This window comes from Choloepus didactylus, chromosome 6 (genome assembly GCF_015220235.1).
Source record: "Choloepus didactylus isolate mChoDid1 chromosome 6, mChoDid1.pri, whole genome shotgun sequence".
Classification (NCBI taxonomy): domain Eukaryota; kingdom Metazoa; phylum Chordata; class Mammalia; order Pilosa; family Megalonychidae; genus Choloepus; species Choloepus didactylus.
In genome coordinates, this window is record NC_051312.1 from 153,135,808 (window position 1) to 153,161,650 (window position 25,843).

At 43.5% G+C, this 25,843-nt stretch overlaps 1 protein-coding gene across 4 annotated transcripts in view; it reads right to left on the bottom strand.

Moving 5' to 3' along the window:
• The window catches only part of OPCML (opioid binding protein/cell adhesion molecule like), a 1,144,289-nt gene that overhangs the window by 511,905 nt on the left and 606,541 nt on the right, over nt 1–25,843 (bottom strand). For 2 of the 4 annotated variants that reach the window (XM_037841988.1, XM_037841987.1), the window contains one exon: nt 22,689–22,773. In XM_037841988.1, the coding sequence (XP_037697916.1) occupies nt 22,689–22,773 (85 nt within the window). Of the gene's footprint in view, nt 1–22,688; nt 23,562–25,843 lie in introns of those variants that run through there. The other 2 variants (XM_037841986.1, XM_037841984.1) reach the window with 1 other exon arrangement.

The following is a 25,843-nucleotide window of genomic DNA, read 5'->3' on the forward strand; positions in this document are numbered from 1 at the left end:
ACTCTGTGGGTGATTTTGGTAGTTTTGGATGATAATGAAACTGTTATACTTGAACTAGTGTGCACAAGTCACTAGGATGAAATAAGCTCCTTCCTACTTCTTGGTTATGAGATCAGAGAAGTACAGTTAATTATTAACTCCACCATCCACACCATCACCAATGGCATTATAAGAAAAGTGTATATTTTCACAAAGCACTCTATAAAAATGTTAAATAAATCTCTGGGATCCAGTAATCTAGTTACTTGTTAAATGGGAAAAAAAAGACTAAAATTGATGAGAAAAGTAGCATTTCAAATATAGTGGGTGGGCTGGATTAGCATTTTCAGGTACTGCCAAGAAAAAAATTACCTTATTCCATCACTCCTTAAATCTAAATATTATAGTTGGATCATTCAAACTCCAGTGAAGTCAATATTTCTTGGTCACAATGTATCTTAAGCAGGATCCCCATTTGTCTCCATAAGCCCTCTCCTTTCTTCTTTAGCCCCTGCTTTCTCTCACTACCCACCTCTTTCATCTATTTATATAACTCTCACTGTGTACACCATTCTTAAGGCCAAAATAGAGGAAGAAAATTCTGGGAATAGCAAGGGAATAGAAAAGAAAAATTGAGAAAAGTAGGGGATCTTTTCAATTATATCACGGATACTTCTATAACAAGTATCAGAGCCTGTATCAAATCCATCACTGTCTAAAAGATGTACTGTATTTTCACTTTACCTGCAGATTCAATCTGATACTTCAGTCCAGTGAATCAACCCCTGTGACAGTTTTCAAAACAATCCTTCTCTACTTATCCATCCCAACAATTCTCAAGACTAGGCCTTTATCATCTCTTGCATCAACATCTCAGCTGGGGGGGGGGTTCTCTTTGTTTTTTCATCTCAGTCCACATCACTCTGTCTTCCACCTTCTGCTGCCAGATGATCTAATAAAACATTACGACTTTGCTTAAAACCTTTCAGGGTTCCCCATAGGATGAATCTTGCTCCCTAGCAAAGCACACCAGATCTGGCATAGGGCGTTCTGAAAACAAAACAGCAAAGGTGTGGTCAACTTTTTCCCATACGCCAAATACGTGTCAGACGTTATTTGGTGCATTCTCATTTATAATCTTAATTGATCATTAGAATAATCCTTTAGAAGAAGTATTCAAGCAATTACAGTTGCCTAGAGAAAGAATTTGGAAAATGCTATATGTGACTTGGAAAATTTCCTACTTATTACGGTAATTGCCCTTTTTGCTATCCTTTCTTTTACTATTTAAAAGTAAAACATAAACAAATAACAGACTGTCATAACCACATTAATTGTAATTGATACACACCAAGATTATGAGATTTTATGCATTTATGTTAGCAAAAGTAACTTAAAATCAATGATTTGAAGAGAAATTGTTCAGGAAACCCTAATGACTTATTGCAGTAAAAACAGTTATAAGAGAACATCCATTAATGGAGGACAATTACTGGAAAGTAAATTTATTATTCAGGAAATCAATTAACTAGTATTTAATTACTTAAAATTATGATCCACTAGTAAACATTGGTACACTTTGCTTACAAATAACACTTCTGATTATGGTTCATCAGGAAATAAAATGACTAATGGTAGGTTATTGAAAGTAATTTGATTCGCTTCACATCACTCCTTTTCCATTTTCTCTCTGAACTACTGTTTTGTAAAACCAGCAACCGGTAGAGCCAAGAGATGTACTGAGGTCACTCAGTTCCCCTCCCGATTTTACAGGCAAGTCCCCTGTCCTCCGCAAAGAGAAGGGGGCTCCCCAAGGCTGCACAGCCGGTTCTGATAGTAGCATCGGCCTCATGGGCAGGCCCTTTTGTGCCCATGAGTCTCTCTTGAAGTAATCCATAACTCATGCCCAAAGAGCATGCTCTCCCTTTCTTCTCTCCTCAGAAAAAACAAAAATTTGCGTCAGTTTTCAAAAAGGCAAGGGAACCAAGTCTTCCTCTCAGCTGCCCAAGAGGTGAGCCATCCAGCTTGCATGGCTCACGCCCCCACTCTGCCTTGGCTACATTCCACTCAGCATCCTTTTGACTCATTTTCCGGTGTTTTCTGCGTTGCTATTGGCATAACATCCTATCAGTGCAGTTAATTACATCCACTTGGAGTGTGAAGGACAACTTGATTGTCTCAGAGAGCCAGAGGCCATATAATCCATCTCACTGCTCTCACAAAACAACTTTCCAGTTCTGTCTGCCGTAAGGAGGTGCCTGGGACAACTCTTGACAATGGGCTGGTGCCCGTTCTGTACCGGAAATGGAGAAGACACAGGAGAATCATTGGTTTTCTATGCTCAAAGGGCAGTGCTCCCAGCACAGAAACACCAGTGAGACTTTTCTCTAGCTCCACAGTGCCTAGTGTCTCCCAATTATAAGTGAATGCCATTTTATCCATTCTGAACTTGGTAACACACCTAGACTTGGGTAACTTTGGCTTTCCTGATTATTTTTGCTACTCTTCTGAAAAAAAAAAAATATTTATTCATCTTACTCTGGCAGTATGGTTATCCCTTGTGACACTGCCTGTTTATCCAATCATTTAAATCCACCAATTGCTATCCAGTTTCTTACTTCTATATACGGTGGAATGTTCAGAAATTAAACTTTGTTGCGACTCAAGCTCCGGTGTGCTTTATCCTTTTGTCTTTGAATTTGAGAGCAGGTCAAGAAACCAAAAGGTCCCACAGAGTTGCCGTTCCAGAAGGCAGGCTCCTTACCTGGTGTCAGTCACATCTGTGTTACCTGCCAGGTGTACCCCCTCATGAAGGTACCCCACAAGACCAGGACACTGAGCTGCCCACAGGTTGGCCAATCCTGTGCAGCCCATAGCAGCCACTGAGCACTGAGTGAAGCAGGCAGAGGAGATGGGGGATCTTGGTAGCATGAAACAAGGACCGTGGCTGACAGTGTGGTTGGCAGAAGATGCGATTTCATTACATGACACCTGGCAGACTCCCAAGAGAAGCTTTGCTGTGGTCTCAGTATGGGGCACAGGTTTGCCTCTCCCCAGCATCTGATTCATCTTTATGAGACAGACTCTGTGCATTATATACCTGGTCAAACCGTCCTCTGAGCTTTGGCCAACATGGGAGTCCTGTGCACTCGCTTTGCTCTTATTGCCACTTTATGTGATTGCTCTGTTTTCCTTTTCCATATAAAGCATTTTAATACATATAATAAATTATATAGCAAAGAAGTATATAGAATTTTCTGACCCTGTTCTCATTCACCTCCTGGAAAGTCACCTGTCCCTGTTTGTGTGCCATTTACAGGGCTCTATCCATTCATTTTCACACATTATATAAATGAATGGATAGACACAAATCTGTTTTTTAAACATATGTTATATGTTATACGATCTACTTTTTTTTAACCTTCCATAAAACATGCAAATTTTTAATGTCAATATGTGCTACAATGCCTTGTTCTTTTTAATAGCTGTGAAGGATTTCTCAGAAAGGCTCATAGGCTAGTAATATTTAAATATTTAGTTTGTTTCCAAAGGTTTGCCTGACTGAAGTCCCACATGAGTCACTGTCATCAGAGCACCTCTTAAAAATTTTTCGAAGCCCTTGGAAAATTTTGGGACCGGAAGTCAAACACTATTTAAATTTCTAATTTGTGCCAATATTATCATCAATTTTGCATCACCATTTGCCTTCCCTGATTCACAAATTTATATTCTCATCAATAGTGTCTGAGAATTACTTATTTCTTGAGTCCTCACTAACACAAACTGCTATTTATTTTTAATCATTGAGAGGTAGTTGAACTGTTTTAAAATGTATTTCCCTGACAACTCATGAGGTTCTGCATCTTTTCACATATTTATCCAATATTTATTTCATAAATTGCTGATTCATATACTTCATCTTTTGTTGGTGATTTGTGCCTGTTCTTTAGATAATCTAGATATTTAATCTGACATAAAAGCTGCTAATCTTTTTTTTTCCACTCTACCAATTTCCTTTTAACTGCTTATATTGTCTTTTCCTGTTCATAGCTTTTATATTTAATGAGACAAATCTATCAATTTATCATTATGTCGATCTTTTCCCTCATGGCTTTTGCCATCTTAATTACAGAATGTCCCCTACTCCCAATATTATGTAAGTGTGTGTGCAAAAAATTCTTATTTTTCTGATGCTGTCAGAATTTTTATATTTATACTAATATTCAGCTCTCTGATCCACCTGCTATTTATTTTTTACTGTAGAATGATGTAGTCATACCAAATCTTGACAATTCCTAATTTATGGTAACATATGCTATATATATGAATCCTCATTAACTGCCTTTATACCCTTTGAAATAGGACTCTATAAATAGATAATAAAAAAATCTCCCTTAGAGTGTACTTGTGGTACACCCACCACAAGAAACACCCTTTTATCAGGGTGGCAACCCCCAAGGGACCTTTCTCCATGACTCCTGCAAGCCCGTTATCTGGGAATACCAACGAAGAAGTGAAAACCAGCCATGTGGCCACTCTCCTTTTCCCGTACAGAGGCCAGCATTTGGGACAGTCAGGGACGTTCCTGAATTCCTACGTAGGCTTGTCAAGATTGGGCACACAATCTAACTGTCCAAGACACTAAACCTGAAATAAAAGAAAAAAAGGGGTAGGGGACACCTTGATGATGTGAAATTGCACGTGAAGTAGAGAACATATCTAGTCCTTCGTGTGCTGAAGGAAAGTGATGGAAGGAGGTAGTATAAATTGGTGGAAGAGAAGGGAAAATATGCCATGTGAGGGCAAAGGAAAGAGCACATCATGGAAGACTGTCCAAGACTTTGTAGGGGGTACTCCAGTGGATGACATGGGCAGCAAAGAGCTGGCCGGCCCCCTCCCATCTTGCAGAAGCTTGAAAGTGGCATTGCCCTGAGCAATCTAGGGTGGCTGGTGGGGTAGACAAGAGACTGGGACCCTCTAATAAGCAAGCCCCAGAGCCTAGAGAAGACACGGCTCCCAACAATCAAGCCCAGCCACCGGGACCAATCCATCACCGGTGACCAGCACGGCTGGTTCCAAGTGTCAATGAGGAGTTAATTAGACAAATACCATACGCTCAAGTCCAATTGATTATTAAGACACCATATCAAGGAGTTAGCATCACAGCACATATTGAAAATCCCATATTATACTTCGCCTGGGCACACTCCCCCTCTGAAACTGTTTGCAGTCATCAACTGACAATTAGCATTCAATAGCTGCTCTGGCCTGTTTTTATCACTGCTGATTTAATAAGACAGTTATTGTGCTCTCTGTTAATTAATATCTATCGATTAAAGTTTAAGGCTGGGCATCAGGCATATATGTTCTTGGTTAACTACAGAGTTGTTAGCCTGCTTCTGTATTTAGCTTGACTTGTCGCTTCCTATCTATGCCAGAGAGGAGAATCAGTCATTCAACTCCTGGAAGGTGTGAGTGGATCTGAAAAGCAGGGGCTTGCAACCTATGGCATCTGGAGGCTTCCACCAGGGATGGGGAAATGAAGAAAACCACAGTGCAGTGTTCTGAGGTGCCTGGTTTCCTCTAAGGAGAGTCTGAATCAAGAAGCTGTGGATTTTTGGTTGCCATGGTACCTGTAACTAGATTAGCCATAGTAACCCTTCTCTGGAATCGGAGTGAAGAGCTCACTGCCCTGCCCGGGGTTCTGTCTAACTTCCTTAATAGGAAGTGGGACAATGGCTTCATTCCTCAATCTCGGCCATGTTGGGCAAGGTTTCTGGGGTGGCAGCAGTTAATATAATTCAAGGGCCTCCTGACACCACTCCAAACTCCTGTACCTTTACCCTGCAATGAAAGAAACAAGACTTCAGATCCAACTGGTGCTCTGAGTGTAAAACAAGCTTTTCATCCATCTCTGGATTATCCATGATTTCTGAGACATGCAGCTCCACCTCCATCTCTGTGTGAAACGGTCTCTTTATTTTTATTGGTGTAACTGGTCTTGAAAATAATCTCACAATAAGGTAAAAGCACAAGGTATTCATTAGGTTTACTAGCTTAATTAAAACAATAAAATTAGCTTTCACCTTATAAAGCTATTTTAGCATTCACAGCTTAAATTGCTTTGTACCACTCTTTGTTTTTATTTTTCTAGTCTTGTTTGTTGAGTGTTACCATACACAAAGTTAAGTGCACAAAGGCCACTCATCTTAAGAGTACAGTTGAAGACTTTGTAATTTACATATAAATATACATATATATGTGCTTATGAAACCACCAACCAGATTAAACTCTAAAGCATTTTGACCACCCTGTAAGTTTTCTCCATGCCAATCCTTACTCAGTAACTCCCCAAATTCTCCCTACCATCACACTGGAGGTAACTAGATTGACTTCTTCCAAGCCTCCTCTTAACTTCATAAAAATAGAATCATACATTGTCACCTTTGGTATCTGGACCACACCGATTTTTAAAAGTAAAAGTAAGTACATTAAATCCTGGAGCTTTTGATTTATTTTTTCTTAAATCAGTTAGCCCCACTTTATTATGTATGTCATAATCAAATTATTTTCTATTTTTAATCAAATAGTTGGTCTTTCTGAAATTCTAAGGACCAAAACGTTCTTTATTACAATTCCAATCACCACCAGTGTTTCCAGTGAATCATTATGAGACCCTTTCAACCACAAGAGCTAAAGAGGGATCTATTCCACAACCTCCTTCTCAACTCAGACTGAAAACAGAGTGCTAGAAGTGAAAAAATGGTCATCTTTGTCACTATAACCATCTTATGGAATGGAGAATTGGGAATGGGAAACACAAGAATGACATCTAGGACTCAGAGTCATCTAACATTTGGTAATGGTTGTTGATGGCTCAATTAACTGCAGGGGAAAGAAGCAGACTAGGTCAGACATTGGAGCTATCTGGATTTTGGATAGAACTCGGAATGCATGAGATGTGGCAAGATTCAGAACATTAGCTGGCATCAGAGAAGTCAGTCACTTATGTGGGCATAATGATGTCAATCTCAGAAAGAGGCAATGTTTCAGATTCTAAGCAGCCCTGAGCCCTGGTTCCTAGGCAGGAGGTCACTGCTCAGACAGAACATTTGGGAATCTGGCAGGGCCCGACAATGCGTTTATACCTTCCGGAGGCTCGTGGCATTGGTTAAGCCCTGCTTGCTTCTATCTTCCCTCATCTCAAAATTAGAAGCTTTTATAAGGTACAGATAATGCTTGTCCATCTCCACCCATAGCACCTAACAAAATGCTTAAAGCATGGCTAAAAAAAAAAAAAAAAAATGTTTGTGGAATGAATGAGAGAGTGAATGAGTGAGAGAAGGGATAAATAAAGGAGAAGTTGAAAGCAGAGTAAATGTATTTGTAGAAGTTCATTTATACAAAATATACAGACTAGGCAAATCCATAGTGACAGAAAGTAGATTAGTGGCTGTCGAGGGCTGGGGAGGAGAGCTAATGGGTGTGGCGTTTCTTTGCAGGGGGTGAAAATGTGCTGGAATTTGATGATGATGCACAACCTTGTGAATATATTGAAAACCACTGAATTTCACACTTTAAAATAATGAATTTTAAGGTTTGTGAATTATATTTCAATACAAATATGAAATTACAAAGACCAGTGTTTATGTATGTCAAGCAAGGCATTTTAGGAAACAACAATTCTTCTACCAAAAGCTAGGCTGGGAAGAGACCAAAGAATCTTATAGAGTGTAACTTACCAAGACAAACAGCTCTGCAAATACAAAATGAGGTGAAAACAATGGGATCAGAGCCCCCTCCCCAACCCTTTTAGGCAAGTTTCATTTTGCTAATATTAGCAAAATACATCAATGACTCTATCTATGGTTTATACTACTAAGTCATACTGGATACATTAATTTGTCTGAATAAGTGTTTGCAAAAATGGTTATCCCAATAGCAAATGGGGAGAACACACAACTCCAAAAGACCAGTGTCAGGAGAAGTGAGTTCTAGAATCTTTCTCCCCTACTTAGGCTCCTTATCTATAAACTGAAGAAGATGATACTTGCCATACCACTCTCTTGGGAGTTTTGTGAAGATCAATGAGGCAACTCATGGGAAAATGCTTTGTCAACTCTGAAACGCAGACATTCCCTCCCCTCACCCCCAGAAATAAAGGCTGATGGGAGAGACAGAATTTTTTTTTTTTTAAATAAAGAGCATGCCCTATGCACTCTCTTGGGTAACAGGGCTGGTGGGCCCATTTTCCATTCCCTTCACGATTCGAGGGCTGCAAATACATCCGGCACCCACGTCAGTGCCCCACGGTGGAAGACTTACAGCCAGCTTTTCCAGGCCTGGCTAGCATGTAGGCTCCTTTTCTGAAACCTCCTTGTTATTACCATCTATAATTACCATCCATTTCTTTTTATGCTACTGCCAAAATACCACCATTAATCTTTCACACTCCCCGAAGGCAAAACACAGGTAATTGGATTTATCTGGTTTCGGAATTTGTTAGGTTCCATTGCAAAATAAATAAATAGCGGACCCCCAAAGAGAGGGTGCCCACCCATGCGTCTCCTCTTAGGCCCTCACCTGCAGGGGCAGGAAGCCCCTGTCCTCATTAATTGCCCTCATCTCCCACGAGCACCTTTCCCTGCTGTCCTCACACAGTCTCTCGGTTCAGCCAGCCTTGATTTAAGAAGTTCTGCTCTAACCTGTTTAGTTCCAGAAGCTACCCACTGTGATTATTTCCCATGGGGTTCTCTCTGCACCCCAACTTCTGTTTGTCTCTGTCACTTTTTTTTTTCCTTTCCTCTATCTCCTCCCACTGCAGGTGCTTCCTTTCCTGATCCTACTGTGCTGCTTAGAACTTTCCTTCAACAGCCTTGAACACCCCTCTTTCTCATCCTCTCATTACTTTCGGCTTCTGTTTTTTAATGTGTATTGATTCAGATATCTCGGTGACTCTCCAACCTGAAGTTACTCTCACTGGTTTACTTTTAATCAGGAATAGATCGCCACAGTGAGCATATCAGATGTTCCTTTTTTTTTTCAGTTTGTAACTTTAACTCACCTGTATTCAATTCAGTAGAGAGCAGCTGTTGAGGTGCATGTCCAGGTCACAACCTAATGTTTTCTGAGAATTCTGACCACGCCCCTGCCTACCCTCACTCCAGTTGCAGGAGGAAGCCATGAGAAGTATGTATACACCATCGGAATGTGTCCAACCCTATTGTTTGTGAACTCAACAGTAATTGCCTACCAGTAATGTGCTGAGAAAGCCCATCTCCCAATACAGGGGCTGAAAATGCCAGAAACCCACTCCCTGAGCCCACCCTTCCAGTTACAGCCTGCACATGTAATGCCATTCTGGCCAATGGCATCAGAGGAGAAATCTGCTGGGAAGGAGCACCTGGAAAATATTTTATAGAGACCCTCACAAGCCTTAATGACTACTTTTGGATTTTGTGGTGTGAGAATGTGATGCTTGGAGCTGCTGCAGCCTTCCTGCGATAAGAGGTGACGATCTCTATGCAATAAAGATGGAACTGCCTCCCACTAGCATTCTCATTACATGAGGCTATAAATATTACCATAATATGGGCCACTTTTAGTGTTGTACTCTATTACTTGAAGCTAAAAACATCCTACCTGATATATGACCTCCCTCCCCCACCCACTCTCCAGGACTTGATTGGGTTGGTAGACATCAACCCAAGCTGGGAGAGTCAGATTTTATCTCTTGGGAATTTGGTCTTGGGACAGAGAGTTGCTAGGCACCCCTGATTAGCTTCAACTGAGAACACAGGAACTCGCAAGATGTGGGGCTGCCTTCTCCCGCTCATGGAAGTGGAGAAAGCTCATGGGTAAAAACACACACAAAGCAGATGTGTGTACAAAAGTAGAAATAAAAGACAAGATGGCCACAAAGAAAGGGGCAGAGGACAGTGGCTGCCTTCTTAAGATTATCTACTGCTTAGTTCCACGTTCAGGAACGAAAGTTCTCTATTCTACTGAGATTCCATGTTCTTTTTTAATACAGTCTACTTCTTTGTTCAAGAAGTCTGGTGAGCAGAAAACACTGAAAAACTCAGATGCAATATTTCCAAACAATGCAGGAGAACCAAATTCTTGGGTGCACACCTCAGCCTTGCTGATTCTGTGAGTCTGGGGCTGGGCGCAGATTCCTGTATTTTAAAAAATCTTCCCGGATAACTATGATGTGCAGCCAAGCTAAGAAACCATGGAGCTAAAAAGGGCTGAGGAAAGTCAACAAAGCTTAAAGGAGGAAGAAACATTTGAGAGGGGCAGGGAAGATGATTAAAACCTGCCGTTTGTAGAAAAAGCGGGGAAAGAACTTTACAGGAAGAGAAATAGCAAATTGCAAATCATTACACAGATACAAGCTACTATTTCTGTTATTATTGCCATCTTTGATATGATTCCTAAAATATAAATATCTGATTGTGCCTTCTTACTCAACTGGGGAGAAGAGCAGAGAGATGCAATCTGCCTGCTGCTTGTCGAGCAGATGTCACCACACTCCGTTTGCAGAGCACTGCAGGAGGTATTTGAGGAAATGAAATTGAAATCTTACTCCTGCCCTCATGAAACTAACATTCACTTTAAGGAAAGAGAAAAAAAAAAAGATGTGTGTGCATGAGTGTGTCAGAAGAAAAGTCAATAAACAAATAGTTTGATTAGAAAAGAATCAGCAGCATATGCAAATGCTGGGGGCTGGAGGGGATGGGCAAGGTGGTCAGCATCAGCTTGGGTGAATCCCTTTCCTTGAGTCCTGGTTGCTGACTCTGTCATCTCTCCCACTTGTTCTCTTGCTTTCTCTGCTCCAGCCCCTGCGGTTCCAAGAACATGTAAAGAACACGCCCGCCTTAGACGCTTTGCCCAACTGTTTCCTTTCCCTGGGACATTCTTTCCTCAGATATTCCCATGGCTCATCCTTCCCTCTGAGCAGGGCTCTGTCCAAGGTCTGCCCCTCGTCCAATGTTTCAGCCCCTCATCCAATGTCTCTGCCCCTCGTCAACGTCTTTGCCCCTCATCAATGTTTCTGCCCCTTCTCAATGCTTCTGCCCCTCATCAGAGAGCCAATTTCTGATGACCGTCTCTAGAATAGAATCATCTGTCTCTCTCAATTCAACTATCCTGCTTTGTTATTCTTTGGAGCACTCATCACTATGGCATATTTTATAGTTTAATATATTTATCTTGTTTAATTTCTGTCTTTCTGCACAATAATGTAAGCTTTACGATGGCTGATGCTCGGTCTCTTTTGTTCACCCCTGTAGTCCCAGCTTCTGTGACACTCCCTGAAAGATACTATAACATGGTGTTTAATGCTTATAGATACAATAAATATTTGTTGGGTGGATGGGTGGATGGATGAATAAATGAATGAACAATCCCTTCCATTAGCAATAGCCTAAGAGACAATATAAGAATAGCCAGTGAGCACATGGATAGACACTGAAAGGAAATTTATTAATCTTCAGGAAAACACAAAATTTTAAGATGGTATACTCCCACACACTCATTAAAATAGCTAAAATTAAAAATAAAAAAGACTGACAAAGCCAAATATTGGTGAAGCTGTGGAGCAGCTGGAACTCTCATTTGTACCTTGTGGGAGTTTAAATTGGTGTGAGAACTTTAAGAAACAATCTGGCAGTTGTTTTATTTTTTTGAACTTAAACCTACACTTATCATATGATCCAATAATTCCTCTCATAGATATCTCCTAAGAAAAATAAAAATATATTTCCTCATAAAGACTTGTACTCAAATGTTCATTGTAAGTTTATTCATAACAGCCCAAAACTAGAAACCACCAAATGTCCTTCACAGCTAAATGGATAAACAAAAGCAGTACATCCAACCAGTGGAATACTACTGATCAAAGAAAAGGGAGTGCACTACAAGAAAAAACATGGACTAATCTCAAATACATCAGAAGCCAGTTTGATAAGATCACTGTATCATACTGTATCATTGCATATGTATGAATTCTGGAATAGATCAAACTAACTTATGCTGTCAGATAGGAGATAAGGAGCAGAAAGGATTGACTTCAAAGGGCAAAAAGAACATGTGAAGTGACTGATCCACTGAATGGTATACTTGGGAGTGGTTCACATGGGAAATTTTATGTTGTGAATATGTTCCCACAATTAAAAAAGAGAGAGACTAAAGAGATGAAGAATTCAATGCATGAATTAAATGCAGTACAAGATCCTGGTGTGAGCTAATAATGGAGAAGAAAGTGCCCTAAAAGATGATATTGAGGAATATGAAAAAAAAATTGGAATACAGATTGTAACCTTTATATTAATGTTAAATTTCTTGAACTTAACATTTGCAGTTAAGATGGTTACATAAGTGAATATCCTTGCTCTTAGGAATAATACCCAGAAGTATTAAGTGTTCAAGGAGCATGATGTATACAACCTACTCTCAAATGTTTGGAAAATAGATAAATAAATAGGTAGGTAGGTAAGCAGGTTAGGTAGATGGATAGATGGATGGATGGATGATACAGCAAATGTGGCAACATGATAAAAGTTGGTGAATCTGGCTAACCAGGTGGGGATATGTTGCAATTGTGTGTTTTGGTTTTATATTAGTTTTGCAATTGTTCTGCAAGTCTGAAATTATTTCAACTGAAAGTTTGTTTTGGTTTTGTTGTCGTTGTCGTCGTTTTAACGGACACAGAAGAACTTATTTAGGGTAATAAAATTTGTTCCATACCTTTTGAGGTAATGATTACACAGTTGAATACATGTGCCAAATGAATCAAACTAAACAATTGTTTATCTCCTTTTAAAGTAAAATAAAATAAATAAAGCATTTTATTTTAAGTATATATTCCTGTCTTTCTCCTTCTCCCTCTCCCTTCCTCTATCTCTTCTTGATTATAGACTCAATATTCTGCCAATCCATTCACCAGATGTGAAACTAAATCAACTTTTTAATTTCCATGCTGCCTAGAATAGGGCGTGGCACACAGTGGGCATTTAATAAATGCTGTGTCTTCAAATTATGATTTTAGTAGCTTTTATTTTATACTTTTAAAAAGTTACTGTTTTTTGTTAGCCTCTTACTTACCAGAATTTAGTCTAAGATCCTTATAAATTTAATATCATTTGTTCCCCCCAACAACCCAGTGAAGTGGGTATATAGTCACCCGCCCTCTTTTTTTTGATCAGGAAATTGAGGTTTAGAGAAATTTAGTCACTTGCTAAACCACATGCAGCCAATAAACACCAGAGTTGGGATTTGAAATGAGTCTTTTTGATGCTAAAGTCTGTGCTTTTAACCTCTTGAGAGGGGTCATACTTTCTCTCATATGTCAATAAGCACCCATTGATTAGCCAATTGATCATATAATCCAGAGCATTGTCTGAGCTGTCAGCACTGTATGAGTCCAGCAGGGGGCATTTGCTGAGACAGTGACTCAGGGACATCGCCATGACAGCTTTCTCAGGGGCAGCTGCAGCTTCATGGCCAAGGAACTGGGGCCCTAAACCCCTTCCTTCTGACATGCCCTCAGGCTTGGCAGATGGCTCAGGTTGGCTTTTCCATCATGAAGTTTGCAGATACACTTCCAGAAGGTGTCCTCCTCTCTCCCGTGACCTTGATGAGAAGGGAGAAGATGGGACAGAGATACCTCCCTTGCAACTGCTCAGAATCTACAGACAGTGGTGATACGAATACAGGGAAATTCACAAATACCGCAATTAGAAATAACAAGCAGGAGGAGACTGGACGAGTTAAATGCCAACTTTCTAGGGAGAGAGCATTATCTCAACTAAGAGTCAAATGCCAGATCTCTGGCTGCAATTTCAGAAACTTCCCAATTATTTGGAAATGGGAGAGAATATCTACACTGAAAAAGCAGACATGTGCATGGTGAACGTGTGTGGGTACATGTGTGTATATGAAAGAAGAGGAGAGACAAAGAGAAGCATTTGCCTTTTCAACAAACTTTGAGCACCTCCTACACACGAGTTGGACATTGCATTGGGGACTGAGGGCACAGGATGAATAGAGAACAGCCATGTGTTTAAGAAAGGGCATGGGGGAGGCATGGGAACAACTGGAAGAGGAGTATTTTTAGAGATGGGCAGGCGAAGGCAAAGAATGGTACAGATACGCAGACCATATCCCCATCCCTTACACAGGGCACCCTGGAGACTAGTATCTCAGTGTAAGCATGGCCACTCTGAAACCTCTGGCTGCTTCAATCCCGTATATACAGATGCTAGCTACACACTGCCTTGCCTCAGTTTACACTCCAGGGGAAGTTCCAAACAGCAAGCAAGGCTTCTTGTATTGTGATGGTATCGATGATTGGTCAGGGTACACAAATACCTGACGGCAACCTGCAGATCCACAAACAACCAAGAGTAAACTATTGAATTGCAGATGAGCAAGGCAGGTGACCTGTCTACTCAGCTGCCTGCAAGTGAGGTGTTCTCCAAAGCGTACATTTGGGTAGGCAGGCAAACATAGCGCTGAAATGTCCCCATGCCACCAGGCTGGGAGAGGAGATCCCAGCAAAACAAGACAGGACCCCTGATCACCCAGCAACTGTGGTAGGTCCCAAGACATGGACTAAGACTCAAAGACAACAAGGGATTGACCTGGGCTTGGGACTGGTTCTGAGCATCCAGGTTTGTGTGGCCCTAAGGCTCTGCCAGCCAAGGAGAAAGGGCTCCCACACTACAACCTAGGGGTGGGGGGGTGGGGGGGGTGAAGACACACCAACTTGTCTACCACTTTCTTCTTTCCTTCTTTTCTCCACCATTACCTGTTCAGTTAATGCCACTTCAGGCAATCTCTGTTCCCACATGTACCCACATCCACCCCTTCTTTGGCTTCTCCATTCCCCTTTTGGCAGCTCTCAGCTGATACCTCTGCAAAGTATCTCCTATTGTCTTCTAGTCATCTTCCTATTTCTATCATTTGTTTTATGTCTCTCCCTCTCTTCATCAATATTTATGATCCTATCCCCAATCAACAGAGTAGTGACAAATGTATAGTTGAATCAAATAAAAAGGAAGCTATGCATTTTAAAATTAAATTAGGCACAATAGAAACAATACTCGAAACTCCAAAACTCTTCAAAGTACTCAGAAATATCTTTGAGAAAATGTTTCCACATTATCTTCCTCTAATTACGCCTACTTTTCTTCAGCACTGGCATTCACAATAAATAGGAAATTATTATATTCATTTTTTTCTCTGTTGCATAATTACTTCTTCTGCAACAACGTTGTTTTCTATTATTCTTCATTGCTAGTATATAGCATTTTGGGTAATTATGAGTTAAATTATCTTCTGTGGACTAGCCAGAAAACTTAACAACCACTTGGAAGATTCTTTGTTCCTGTTGTGCAATGGAAACTTGGTTAATCGAGATACCATAAATCTTCAGACCTACTGAAAATGTTTAATATCCAAAACTAATTTTTAGAAATTTTATTGATCAGCACTTTTATGAGAAGCCAGGTCAAGTCCTTCAGCATCTTTTTGGATTTAAAGAAAGTGTAATTTCTCCGGGAAAGAGGGATCAATATGGGCCCCATGAATCAGTGGCAAATTGAGTAAAACCTGTTGTGGCTCTATTTTCAAAGCCTTAATGGTTTAAATTAAAATACAAATATAAGAATGAGGGAGGGGGATTAACAAATGACGTGTATTTTAGGGTTTAAAAAATGACCTCTCTCCACTGTGAACTCTGGTGTCACATGTGTTCTTTTACAGCTCTCATGAAAAGGGCTCCGGCTTTGGGTAATTCTTGTCAACAAATTACGTTGCAGCGTCCTGCGAGACACTGCATCAAGCTCTGGGAGGTCACTTAAGAGCAGAGAGACGATGACCGCCCTGGCAGTACATGGGGACATCAGAGCGCTTGCCATCCTGTGCACTCGCTGGCCGTGTGCGTAGTTTCCAGCCCCGGAAGGTAGATTGCATTAGATCACAAGTGAGGGGACAGACAGACTGTGAAAATAGGACAAACACAGCTACAGCCGAGGGCTGAAACGCAGAGATCCTGACCTCTGCAAACACACGTGCAGGGGACGGAAAGGGCGCCTCTGCTCCTTCTGCTTGCAGCACGTGGCTCCTGTCCCTGTTCTCTTCATCCGGGGAGAGTGGGATGAGAAGCTCTTTAACACTGGGAAGAAGCGTGGAAAGACGCTGCTGCTTAATTTGTTGACAAGAATTACCCAATGCCAGAGACATTTTCACGAGAACTGTGAATGAACACGTGACACCAAAGTTCACCCAATAACTGTGTGCCCACAGAACTGACTTAGCTTTCCTGAACTTCAAACCCCTTGACTTAATTGGGGACTGTAATATTCTGGGAATTAAATGAAAGGGTGGGGAATCGGGCAGGCATTGGGCACAAAGAAACTCATAAAGAGGATCATGTGTGTGCACATGTGAGTGTGTGTGTGTTAAATACGATTATTTATTTGTTTAAAAAGACCCCCGCCCCCTTGCAGATTTTATGAAAGGGTCTGTTATGCTGTAGTGAGAGTGGCAAGAGGCAGGGAAAGTGCTGAGGAGCAGAGAGCCAACAGCTTCGGGTTCTCACTTCTTTAAAAGAGACGCACATGGTATGAGAAGCATCAGGAACACATCATTTTTTCGGAGATGGGAGAGGACTGAAAAAGGACCAAGGGGGACAGAATGGAGCCGCCTCCCCCAGCACACCCCATGCCAACTTCAGCACCAGTTCTGCTAACTCCAACATTGGCAAAAGCCTCTTTCTGCAGGGCAAATAATAATCTGCAACTGTTTTGTTCTATTTTATTTTTTTAAAATGATACAGGTTAACACTTGGTTCTTAACTGTAACAGGCAATGCAAATTTCTGCAAGCCCTGAAGATGTCTTAGAGGGCATTTCCTTTCTTCTCCTCTCAGGACTGTAAAGACTTGCTTCCAGTTAATAAGTAATTTAAAAAGTCCTCCCCCGGGAAGGTCAAATCAAACCCATTTTACTCCTTTTCTCTGCTGCATCTCTCTGCTGGATCCCATCAGATTTGTAACACGCTGCTGGCAGGTCCTGTTCGCCAGCTCCTCAGAGCCAGCCAGACCGTAAGCAGAGCAAGCAGGACAAGCGAGTCCTTTTTTAGAAGCTGGAGGGAGGGGAAGTGAGAAACACAGGACAAAACTGAGCCCAAGAACCAAATTTACTTAAAGGTCAAAAAATGAGCAAATAGGCTTAGATAAGCGCTGCTGAGTTTTCCAGAACAATACGGAAAGCCATGGAGCATATATATCTTTGAGCTCCTGACCACACCTCTCCCCCCTGCCCTGCTTTGGGGTATGTGTGTGTGTGTCTGTGTATGTATTGGGATAAGGACTCATTCCTTCTAGTAAGTGACATTAAAGACAGTTGCAGGATGAAGCAAGCTCTGCCCCTCCAGCCCTGCTGGATCCTGGGGACATAATCCCATCCAGGACACACCGACTCCCCAGGAACCCTCACTTGGCTACAGCAAGGCTATCCTCTGCAGACACAGGTGTGCCCACCATCCTGCTGCCGCTAAAATACATCTTCCCTCCTCTGCCTTGTTGTCTTGGCCTCAGGGAGAGTGAAGAGTTTTGCATAGTTTCAGATCAGCTTGCAACCACTGGCTGCTTCACTGGCAACTGATTTGAGGGGAATCCAAAAGCCCTGCAGGGCACAGAGATCTCTAACCCACTGCTGTACCTGAATTTCCCCGCATCATATTTTGGAGAGAATGAAACCGTTTAGATCTAAGCACTTCACTGCTCTAGGGGTAATAATACATTACAAGAGGTTGGATCCACTTAGGAGGAATTAAAGCATTCCACAAATACTTGTTTCTTTAATTCTTAGCATCCACCACAATACCTGGCCTCAATATGTAAGACATAGCACCCAACCTTCAACCTTCTAGAGCTCACAGACCAACTGCAACCATACTTGAAGAAATAACAGGTCCAGTGTGTGTCTGTGAGAGCAGAGGAATGAATTGAGAATTACTGGAACTCAGATGAGGGTAATCTTGGCCTCAAGCCGAAAGCAAGATGCTGAATGGATTGGGAAGCAACCAATAGATTTTAAGGCTGGGTATTTGGGGGTTGGGCAGGGGGATGGAGGGAGAAGGGGATGGAACAGATGAGAGCTGGAAAGGACTTAGAGTACTGCAGGTTGTTGGTGAGGAGTTCCATTTAGCAACAGCAACAACTGGCATGCATCTGCTGTCTTATTGTTAACAGAATAATGCCCATACTTCATCTCACCTAATGTCATATAATGTTATAGGCCAGTAGATATTGTTCCCACCTATATACAATTTTCACTCAGAAGGTTTAAGTGATGTATTCCAAGTTGTGTACTCAGTGGGAGGACTCAAGAGCAGGAGTTCAGGGCTCTTTCTAGAACAATAACGCAGTCCCTGGGCTGGGAAGCACTTACCAGGGTAGGAAACCCTTCAACAGGGAGAGGGGGGTGACACTGAAGACAAGCCTTGCCCATTTTCCTCCTTGCAGCCTGGGTTAGCAGGGCAAATAAATGACCTAAAACTACCAGAGATGAGGCTCCTCCTCAGAGGCCTTCTGGAACTTCCCCAGGAGCATCAGCAAAACCCTGAGAATCACTCTGCCCAGCCTTGTTGAGGTGCTCCGGGGCAGGAGAGGGCTTGCAGGCCCTGAGTGTCCTCTCTGGCTCCACACTGAAATACTGGGTGAGCTCCGAAAATGCCCACACCCATGCCCGACCCCCAAGATTTTGACTGAATGGGTCCGGGAGCCTGGCATGGGCATTTTTACAATGCATCCGAGGTAACGCCACTGTGCAGATAGGTCAGTACCTCTCCTTGACCAGCCTCCTCTGTTTTTATATTTGTATCTTCCCAGACCAAGAGACAAAACTCTGTAATTATACATAAACGTCATTATTTAGTCTGGGAAATTGAAACAGCAATGCACAAGTCTCACACTTGTTTTGAATGACCTATTGGCTACACTGAATTTCCTAATTTATACCAAAAGAAAATCAGCTGATGGTGAGTACAAAATACCAAAAAATAAAATAAAATAATAAAATAAAATAAAATAAAAGCCCCCAAATAACCTAAGCAAACAACAGAGCATGTCCCTGGGAACTCTACTGCCCCAAGAGCTTTGCAAAACCCTGTTACTAAGATGATTCTTAGGCAGTTAATTAACCCTCAAACACTTGGCCCTGAATGGATTAGCACAGAACTCCAAAAGAAAATGTGGGGGTATTTTAGAAAAGACCCATTAAGCATAAGCCCAGACCACAAACCTGGATCTGTCAAACTGATGCCCTGCTATTGAAACAAACCAGTATGGTGGAGGGACCTGTTCCCAATAAGTGGAAGTTAAGGCGACAACTCGCCCCACCCTGCCCCAGCGCCTCAAGATGTTCATGTACACAGATGAAGTCGTTCTGTGGAGAAACCCAAGCAAAATTAAAGCCATTGGGCCCCACGACGTGAGCACATCTGGCCATCATCTGTGCAACTGAGCTGTTTAATAGACGCCAGCTGATCCCACTGAAGCTCATGGGCTCATTTCCGACGTGGGTACTGATTTAGACGCAGCACTTCTAGATACTTGTCATATCTAATCTAACTGAAAGGCACAGAACATTTTTAACCCAATAGCAGATAATTGTAATGAAATGATTCTGGCCAAGAGGGCCTGTTTGTAATAATGAATTCAAATCAGATTCATAGAAGCTCTAATTCAACAATAGTGAATACCACCTTCATTTCCCATATCATCTTTCTTCCAAGAAGGCAAAGTAACTCAACATTCAAATACTTATTTTTACTTTTCAAGGAGTCCTATGAAGTAGCTATGAGGAAGATAACATTGCCTCACTTATATAAAATGAGTTTCATCCACCGCACTCAGAGATTCAGTGTCGTCTTTAGCACATCACTTCCTAATGTCCCGCAGTGCGAAGATCTATCACAGCGAAACTGCTCTCTACATGCAAGGAAATCATTCTTCTCTAAGCTGTGCAATGTTTCACTGGAGAACTCAAAGGAGAACCCAGGTTTCTAGATTCCCTAGCTTCTCCTACTAGGAAAAGTAGGAAAATGCTGTCCTATGTGACATCATTCAAGATTTAGAAATAGGTTTTAAAGCAGCCGCATTGGGAAAGGCTTTCTGTGGCTTATGGGCGTGCATATCATTCTCTCTTTTTTTGGTGCATTCTGAACAACTGATGCCTTCTGAACATGGGATTTCCAGTGGAACATCTTTCAGGAGACCAAAGAGTTATCATACTTGAGGATTATCATTTTTTAAAAGCAAAAAAAACAAAAAACAAAAAAACAAAAAAAAACACCCACAAAATAAAATACGGTGCTTTTATCTGGGTTAAAGACATGGCCTTTCAGAGACTAAAGAAACATGGGTTCCCCTTCAAACTACTGTGAAATGAGTTTTTTGTTATGATGGTATACAACAGTTAATCAATAAAGAAAAAGAATGCTGGAAAAAGAGGAGAGAGATTTGGACCCACAGAAATTGACAAGGGATTTTATATTGTTTTCAGAAATATTGCGACAGTCATGAAATGAGAGTGTTAAAAAATCAGGGAGTAACAAGAAGTAATGGAGAGTAAAAGGGGCAAAGAAATGGATAGGCTAAAATGTATAATGAAGGCATTGGATATAAATGAAGGAAGGATGGACTAAAAGAGAAGACCACGAGCCATTAACAAAAGGATATATAAAGAGATTAAAATGTGGACAGTGTGCTGAATTTCTCTATTGGAGGGGAAAACATACAGAAGAGGAGAGATGAAATCAGCATAAAACATGCTTACGTTAAAAATACTAAAACATGCAATCAGGTAACATAACAGTTATACCCGAACATGGGAGGTTTTTTTTTTTTCCTGCAAAGCATAAAAAGCAACTATTCAGCGTTTCCTTTTTTATTCCCATCCCCATTACCAAGCCCAGCTGCTAAACATTAGAATTGAAGATCATGAAAACAGGCCAGCAGCTAATAAAAAAAAAAAAAAAAAAAAAAAAAAAAGGCAGAGCAAAGCTGGCCCTCTGCTGGTGGAATCATCTTACTGCAGCCCAGGAAGCAGAAAGCTCAAGTTTTTTAAGTTTCTGGTTTAACTTTGAGGGGCAGGAAGAAGACGGAGCAGTTTGGAGAGTTTTGCTCTGAAGCCATCTTCCATCCTGGACTTCTTTACCCCAGGGACACACTAGACCATAAAATAGAAGAGTGGCAGCGCCATTCTCTCTTGACATCTATTTGCTTTCTAGCCGGAGAGCTACTCTTATCTTTGAGCCTATGATTCTGCTGGAAACGGAGATCCCATAAGTCATTTCTAAGAAACAGGATTCACCAAACATCTGTGGGGCAATTAAGTAATCTGGGGCAGGTTGAGGGGTCCCCACGTGCCCAGGAGGGCTCTCCCTTCGTGCTGGTGAGGAAGGATGTCCCTCTTTGGCTTTATTCTGTACCCTCCTGCATCCCCCAAGGACCAGCAGACATGGCGCTGGAGCCTGTTCTAGTTCAAAAGAAGGTTCATGTAAGAATCACCCAAAGTAGGCAGAATCCATAACACTTGGGCTGAGAAAAGAAAAGCTGGCAACCCAGAGGCCTTTCTTTGCTTCCCCAGGAGGAGATACATCCAGGTGCAGGAGGCTTCCAACCAGGCAAGCCAGAGAAGAGAGAGGGGACCCCCTGCTCACTCCCTCCCTGGCTTTCTGGCTGCAGAATCTGGGGCAGAATGTTTTATTTTCACCATAACCATTAAAATCATATGGCAAATGCATTTACCCTGTGTACATTGTGAGACACAGTAGAGCTGAGTTGTCCCCAAATCTGTCTCCCAGGACCAGAACTGCCTCATTAAAGGGATAAAAGATGGTATCTGCTGAGCTGGTGGAAAGTGGTGGTTGCATTTTTATTAAAGTCTCCGCTGCAGCAGGCCCAGTCCCCAAAGGTTCATATTCCAAGGATCTCCACCCCTCTGCCTGGAGCCTGTAAGTGTTTCTCTGTAACTCATTAAGGTAAAACAAAAAGCTTTCCTAGTGTGCTTTTCACACAGGAGTGATGTCGCTGCAGAAAAGCTACGCGTTTCCTCTCCTTGGCCCAAGCCTGCAAAGATAAAACTGCCCCTATAATTTATAATAGGGGCCCCAGGAGAACCACGCGGAGTTGACATGAATTGCTGCTTCTCCAGCAGACTCATAAAGGGCCCTGGCCCGGCACCAGCAATTCTGGAACCTGGGATTTAGGTGTCTCTCTGCAATGGGCAAGCCTGCTTGTCCTGAGAATGACCACACTCATCACCTAACTTCTGGCCTACGGGAGAGCCACCAAGACATCGAACAATGCTAGCCTTGCCACCCTATCTCCATTCTAGTGTCCTCATGTTCTCAGAGTGAATCCATCCACGTCATGGTCTCATAGATACAGGAAGCCCCCACAAGGACCTTGGTGGCCACTGATAAGCAAGATCCTGGACCAGAAAGGCCCAAGCTAGAGTCCAACATGTCCAGAAGAATGATGCCAGCTACCACTGTGGGCAGGTGGGCACCACTGGTCCCATTGTGCATGAGGCCCTCTCACGTGCTCCAAGCTCCCTCGCCCCTGTCCAGATAACTGCATCCCAGGGGCTCACCGCCCACCCACCCCCTCCCCAATGAAGTAGAGCTCCCTACCTGAGGGTGGCGCTCTCCCCTTGCCGGACCGTCACGTTGTCCATAGCTTTGGGGAAAGTGGCGTCTCCGCTGCGCACGGGCACTCCTGTGGGTACAAGGAACAGCAGCCTGAGAGACACGACCACGAGGCACTTCCAGGGCAGGAGCAGGTACCCACAGACCCCCATCCTCGACAGACACAACTTCCCACAACTCCGGCGGCAGCAGGGTCCTGGTCCCCCCACACCAGCTGGCCACAGGGGGAAGTGGTATATGGAGGAATGAAAGGATGGAGCCAGCCAGCAGCAGAGAGGGGGAAGGAGAAGAAAAGAGTCCTGGCTCTCGCAAGTCCAATAATTCTTCCTCGAATCCTGCGCCTCAGCTTTCCAGTCTGGCAGAACCAGATGCCCCCTCCTGCAGCCAAAAAAAGAGCCTTCTCGATGCTCTCCTGGGGAGGAAGGAGGCGGCCGGGAAGGGAGAGGAAGAAGGAAGGTGCAGTAATGATGAAGGTCACAGATTGCTCTTTCTCTGCCTCTCTCTTCAAGATGCTTGCTACTTTAGGATTCAGTTGGGCACGTTCTGCAGAGGTCTGGCATCAAAAGTTTATAACCCAGAGAAGCGAGGCAAGTGTCTCTGACATAAAGGAGCTGCCATAAAAAGCTGCCGCTTCAAGGAGAGGAGAACTGTTTTATTAGATCACACACATGGACAGATGTATTTATCAATCAGCCCGGATTTCCAGTCTGCACCCCGAAGGCGGTAAAAGTTCTCGGGCCAGGCCACGCCGTGCTATCGCCCGCGGATCCTCGGGTCTGTTGCGTGTCCTCCAGCCACTCGGGCGGGGTGCCCTCGGAGGAGCCGCCGGCGCCGCGCAGGGCGCAGGGGAGGACCGCGCCGTCTCCGCCCGGACGCCGGACCCCCGAGCCCGCGGCGAAGGCAGCGCGGGACGGGACCGCTCAGCGCCCGCGCCCCGCGCCCGTGTCCCCACGCGCGCTGCCCAGGCCCGCGCCCGCTTCCCGAGTTGTCATGGCAGCCGCGGCGCGCTGACCGCTGCTCGGTCCCCGCACACTCCGCGCGCTCCGGGCTCGGGCGGAGCGGGGCGGGCCACACTTAACCCCCGCCGCGCCGGCCCGCAGCCGCCCGGGCGCGGGGTCCACGCGGAGCCGGCCGGCGCTCACCCTGTCCCTGCTCCCCTAGCCCTGCCGACCGCGGCGCGCACGCTGGAGCCAGCGAGAGAGTGAACGCGGCGCCCCTCGCTGTGGCTTCCCTAGCGTGGGGTGGGAGGGGGGGTGGGGAGGGAGGGAGGGGGCCGGCAGAGGAAGGGCGGGAGAGGGAGGGAGGGGGAAAGCAGCTTGCTGGAAACTGGCATTCGCGCCTTCCCTCCCCTGGATGCTGGATGCACAAGTTGCCAAACCCCACCCCGGAGAAATGAACTCCATTTCCCACCCCAGGTTATGCCTCCCCTAGCCAAGCCACAGCCCCATGGCAGAGCTCTCCTGGGCCTCAGCGAAGATCTGGAACAAGCCTCCAGCTCCGAGGACCCACCTCTGAAACACCCAAGCCCCTCCACTCTCTAGCAGTCTACATACTGGCAAATCTGCATCTCTTTTTTCTGCATAATGTGCCAAATGGTCCCCATTCTACCCCATGCTTGTTAGGAGTATGCCTCAATGTCCTAAAAGCAAGGACTGGGCGGGGTGGGGGTGGGGGGCGGAGAAGAATACATAGAGATCCCAATAAGTATTGGGACGGATTTTCATAGAAGCCTTCTGTGGCTTTATGATCAGAACATGTGGTAGCGCCATCACCGCATTGGGAAAGGGCACAGTGAGATTGTTTCCAGAGGCCAACCCCTCAGTTTCTTTGGGGCTTGGATGAATGCTTTCCAGGATTAAATCCGAGGGTATGTCAAGACACCTTTATGTGTTCCACCTGTCCAAACCCCCCCCCCCAATTGCATGCCTCTTACTCTTGTATCCCTATTTTATGTTATGTGATACCTTGCTGTGCTCTTTCTCAAGTCCTTTTGCTATATTAGGCTGGCCTCTGAACAACTGTAAAAACTAAAATTTAATTTAAAAAATATGCATTAAGCTGTTATCATGTATTACTCTGGTTGCTGAAGGATGCAAAGGCATGCTGTGTGGTCTCAGTGGTGAGGGGCTGAACACAAATAAATACTGCTCCATCCCCCACCACAGCTTGCAAAACAGTGAGCCCACATTTATTTTTAGGTTGGAAAATTTTAATTAGAGCAACAGACCTCAGGAAGGGAGAATACTTATCACAGGTGAAATAATACATGGATTAGATCCTTGAAAGCACGGATTAGATCCTTTCCTGAAAGCAGACATAAATAAAGGCAGGAGTGGAGTGGGACACTCTGAGCTCCTGGGCTGCAATGCTGGAAGAAGTGATATAGAGAGAAGAATTCGAGGGCTCACGGAGCAGCCAAGCTGCTTATTTTGGGATCACCCACCAGTTTTAATGATGCACATTTTTCCTTAAGATTTGAGCATTCCTGGGTTTTCTATGTACACATTGCACCTAATCCTCTAATCTCTGCAAAGCTCTTGTCCACGATCTCTGGCCTGGAAAGGCTTATCTGAGTGCCCCAACCTGTGCAAAGCTGAGAACATGAGACAGTGCTTATGGGTTTGTGCAATTACAGACTTTGTATCTTGAACACTGCCTTCCCCTGCCAAGGAAATGAAGCTGTGGTCTGAGCAGTCTGGGCAGGGTGGGCGGCAGTGCCAGCCAGGTACAGGAACTTGGGTGTCCCTGTTTGAGCACCCGTTGGCCCTACTGCTTCAAATGTGGCACTTGCTCAAAGTTAAGTCGGCTCATGTAGGACTGCTTGAGATGGGAAGAGTTTTGGGGAGAGAAAAGAAAGGAAAGAAGGAAAGAGCATGAGATTCCAGGTAAGAAGAGAAATAGCTGAGCTGGTAAAAAAGAGAGGAACCTACAATTTCTCTAATAAAAAAAAAAAATTAGAAGTAAAAGGAGGAGGGTAAGGAAGGTAGAGACAACTAAAAATTAGGTATGGAATCACTTAATAAGACATGATAAGTCCTGCCCTTGGGGAGGGAATACACTCAGTATCTCATTTTTTTTTTTTTTTTTTGCTGGTCTCACTTCTCCCACTAGAGGTATCCCAGGCCCTGGAGAGCAAAGCC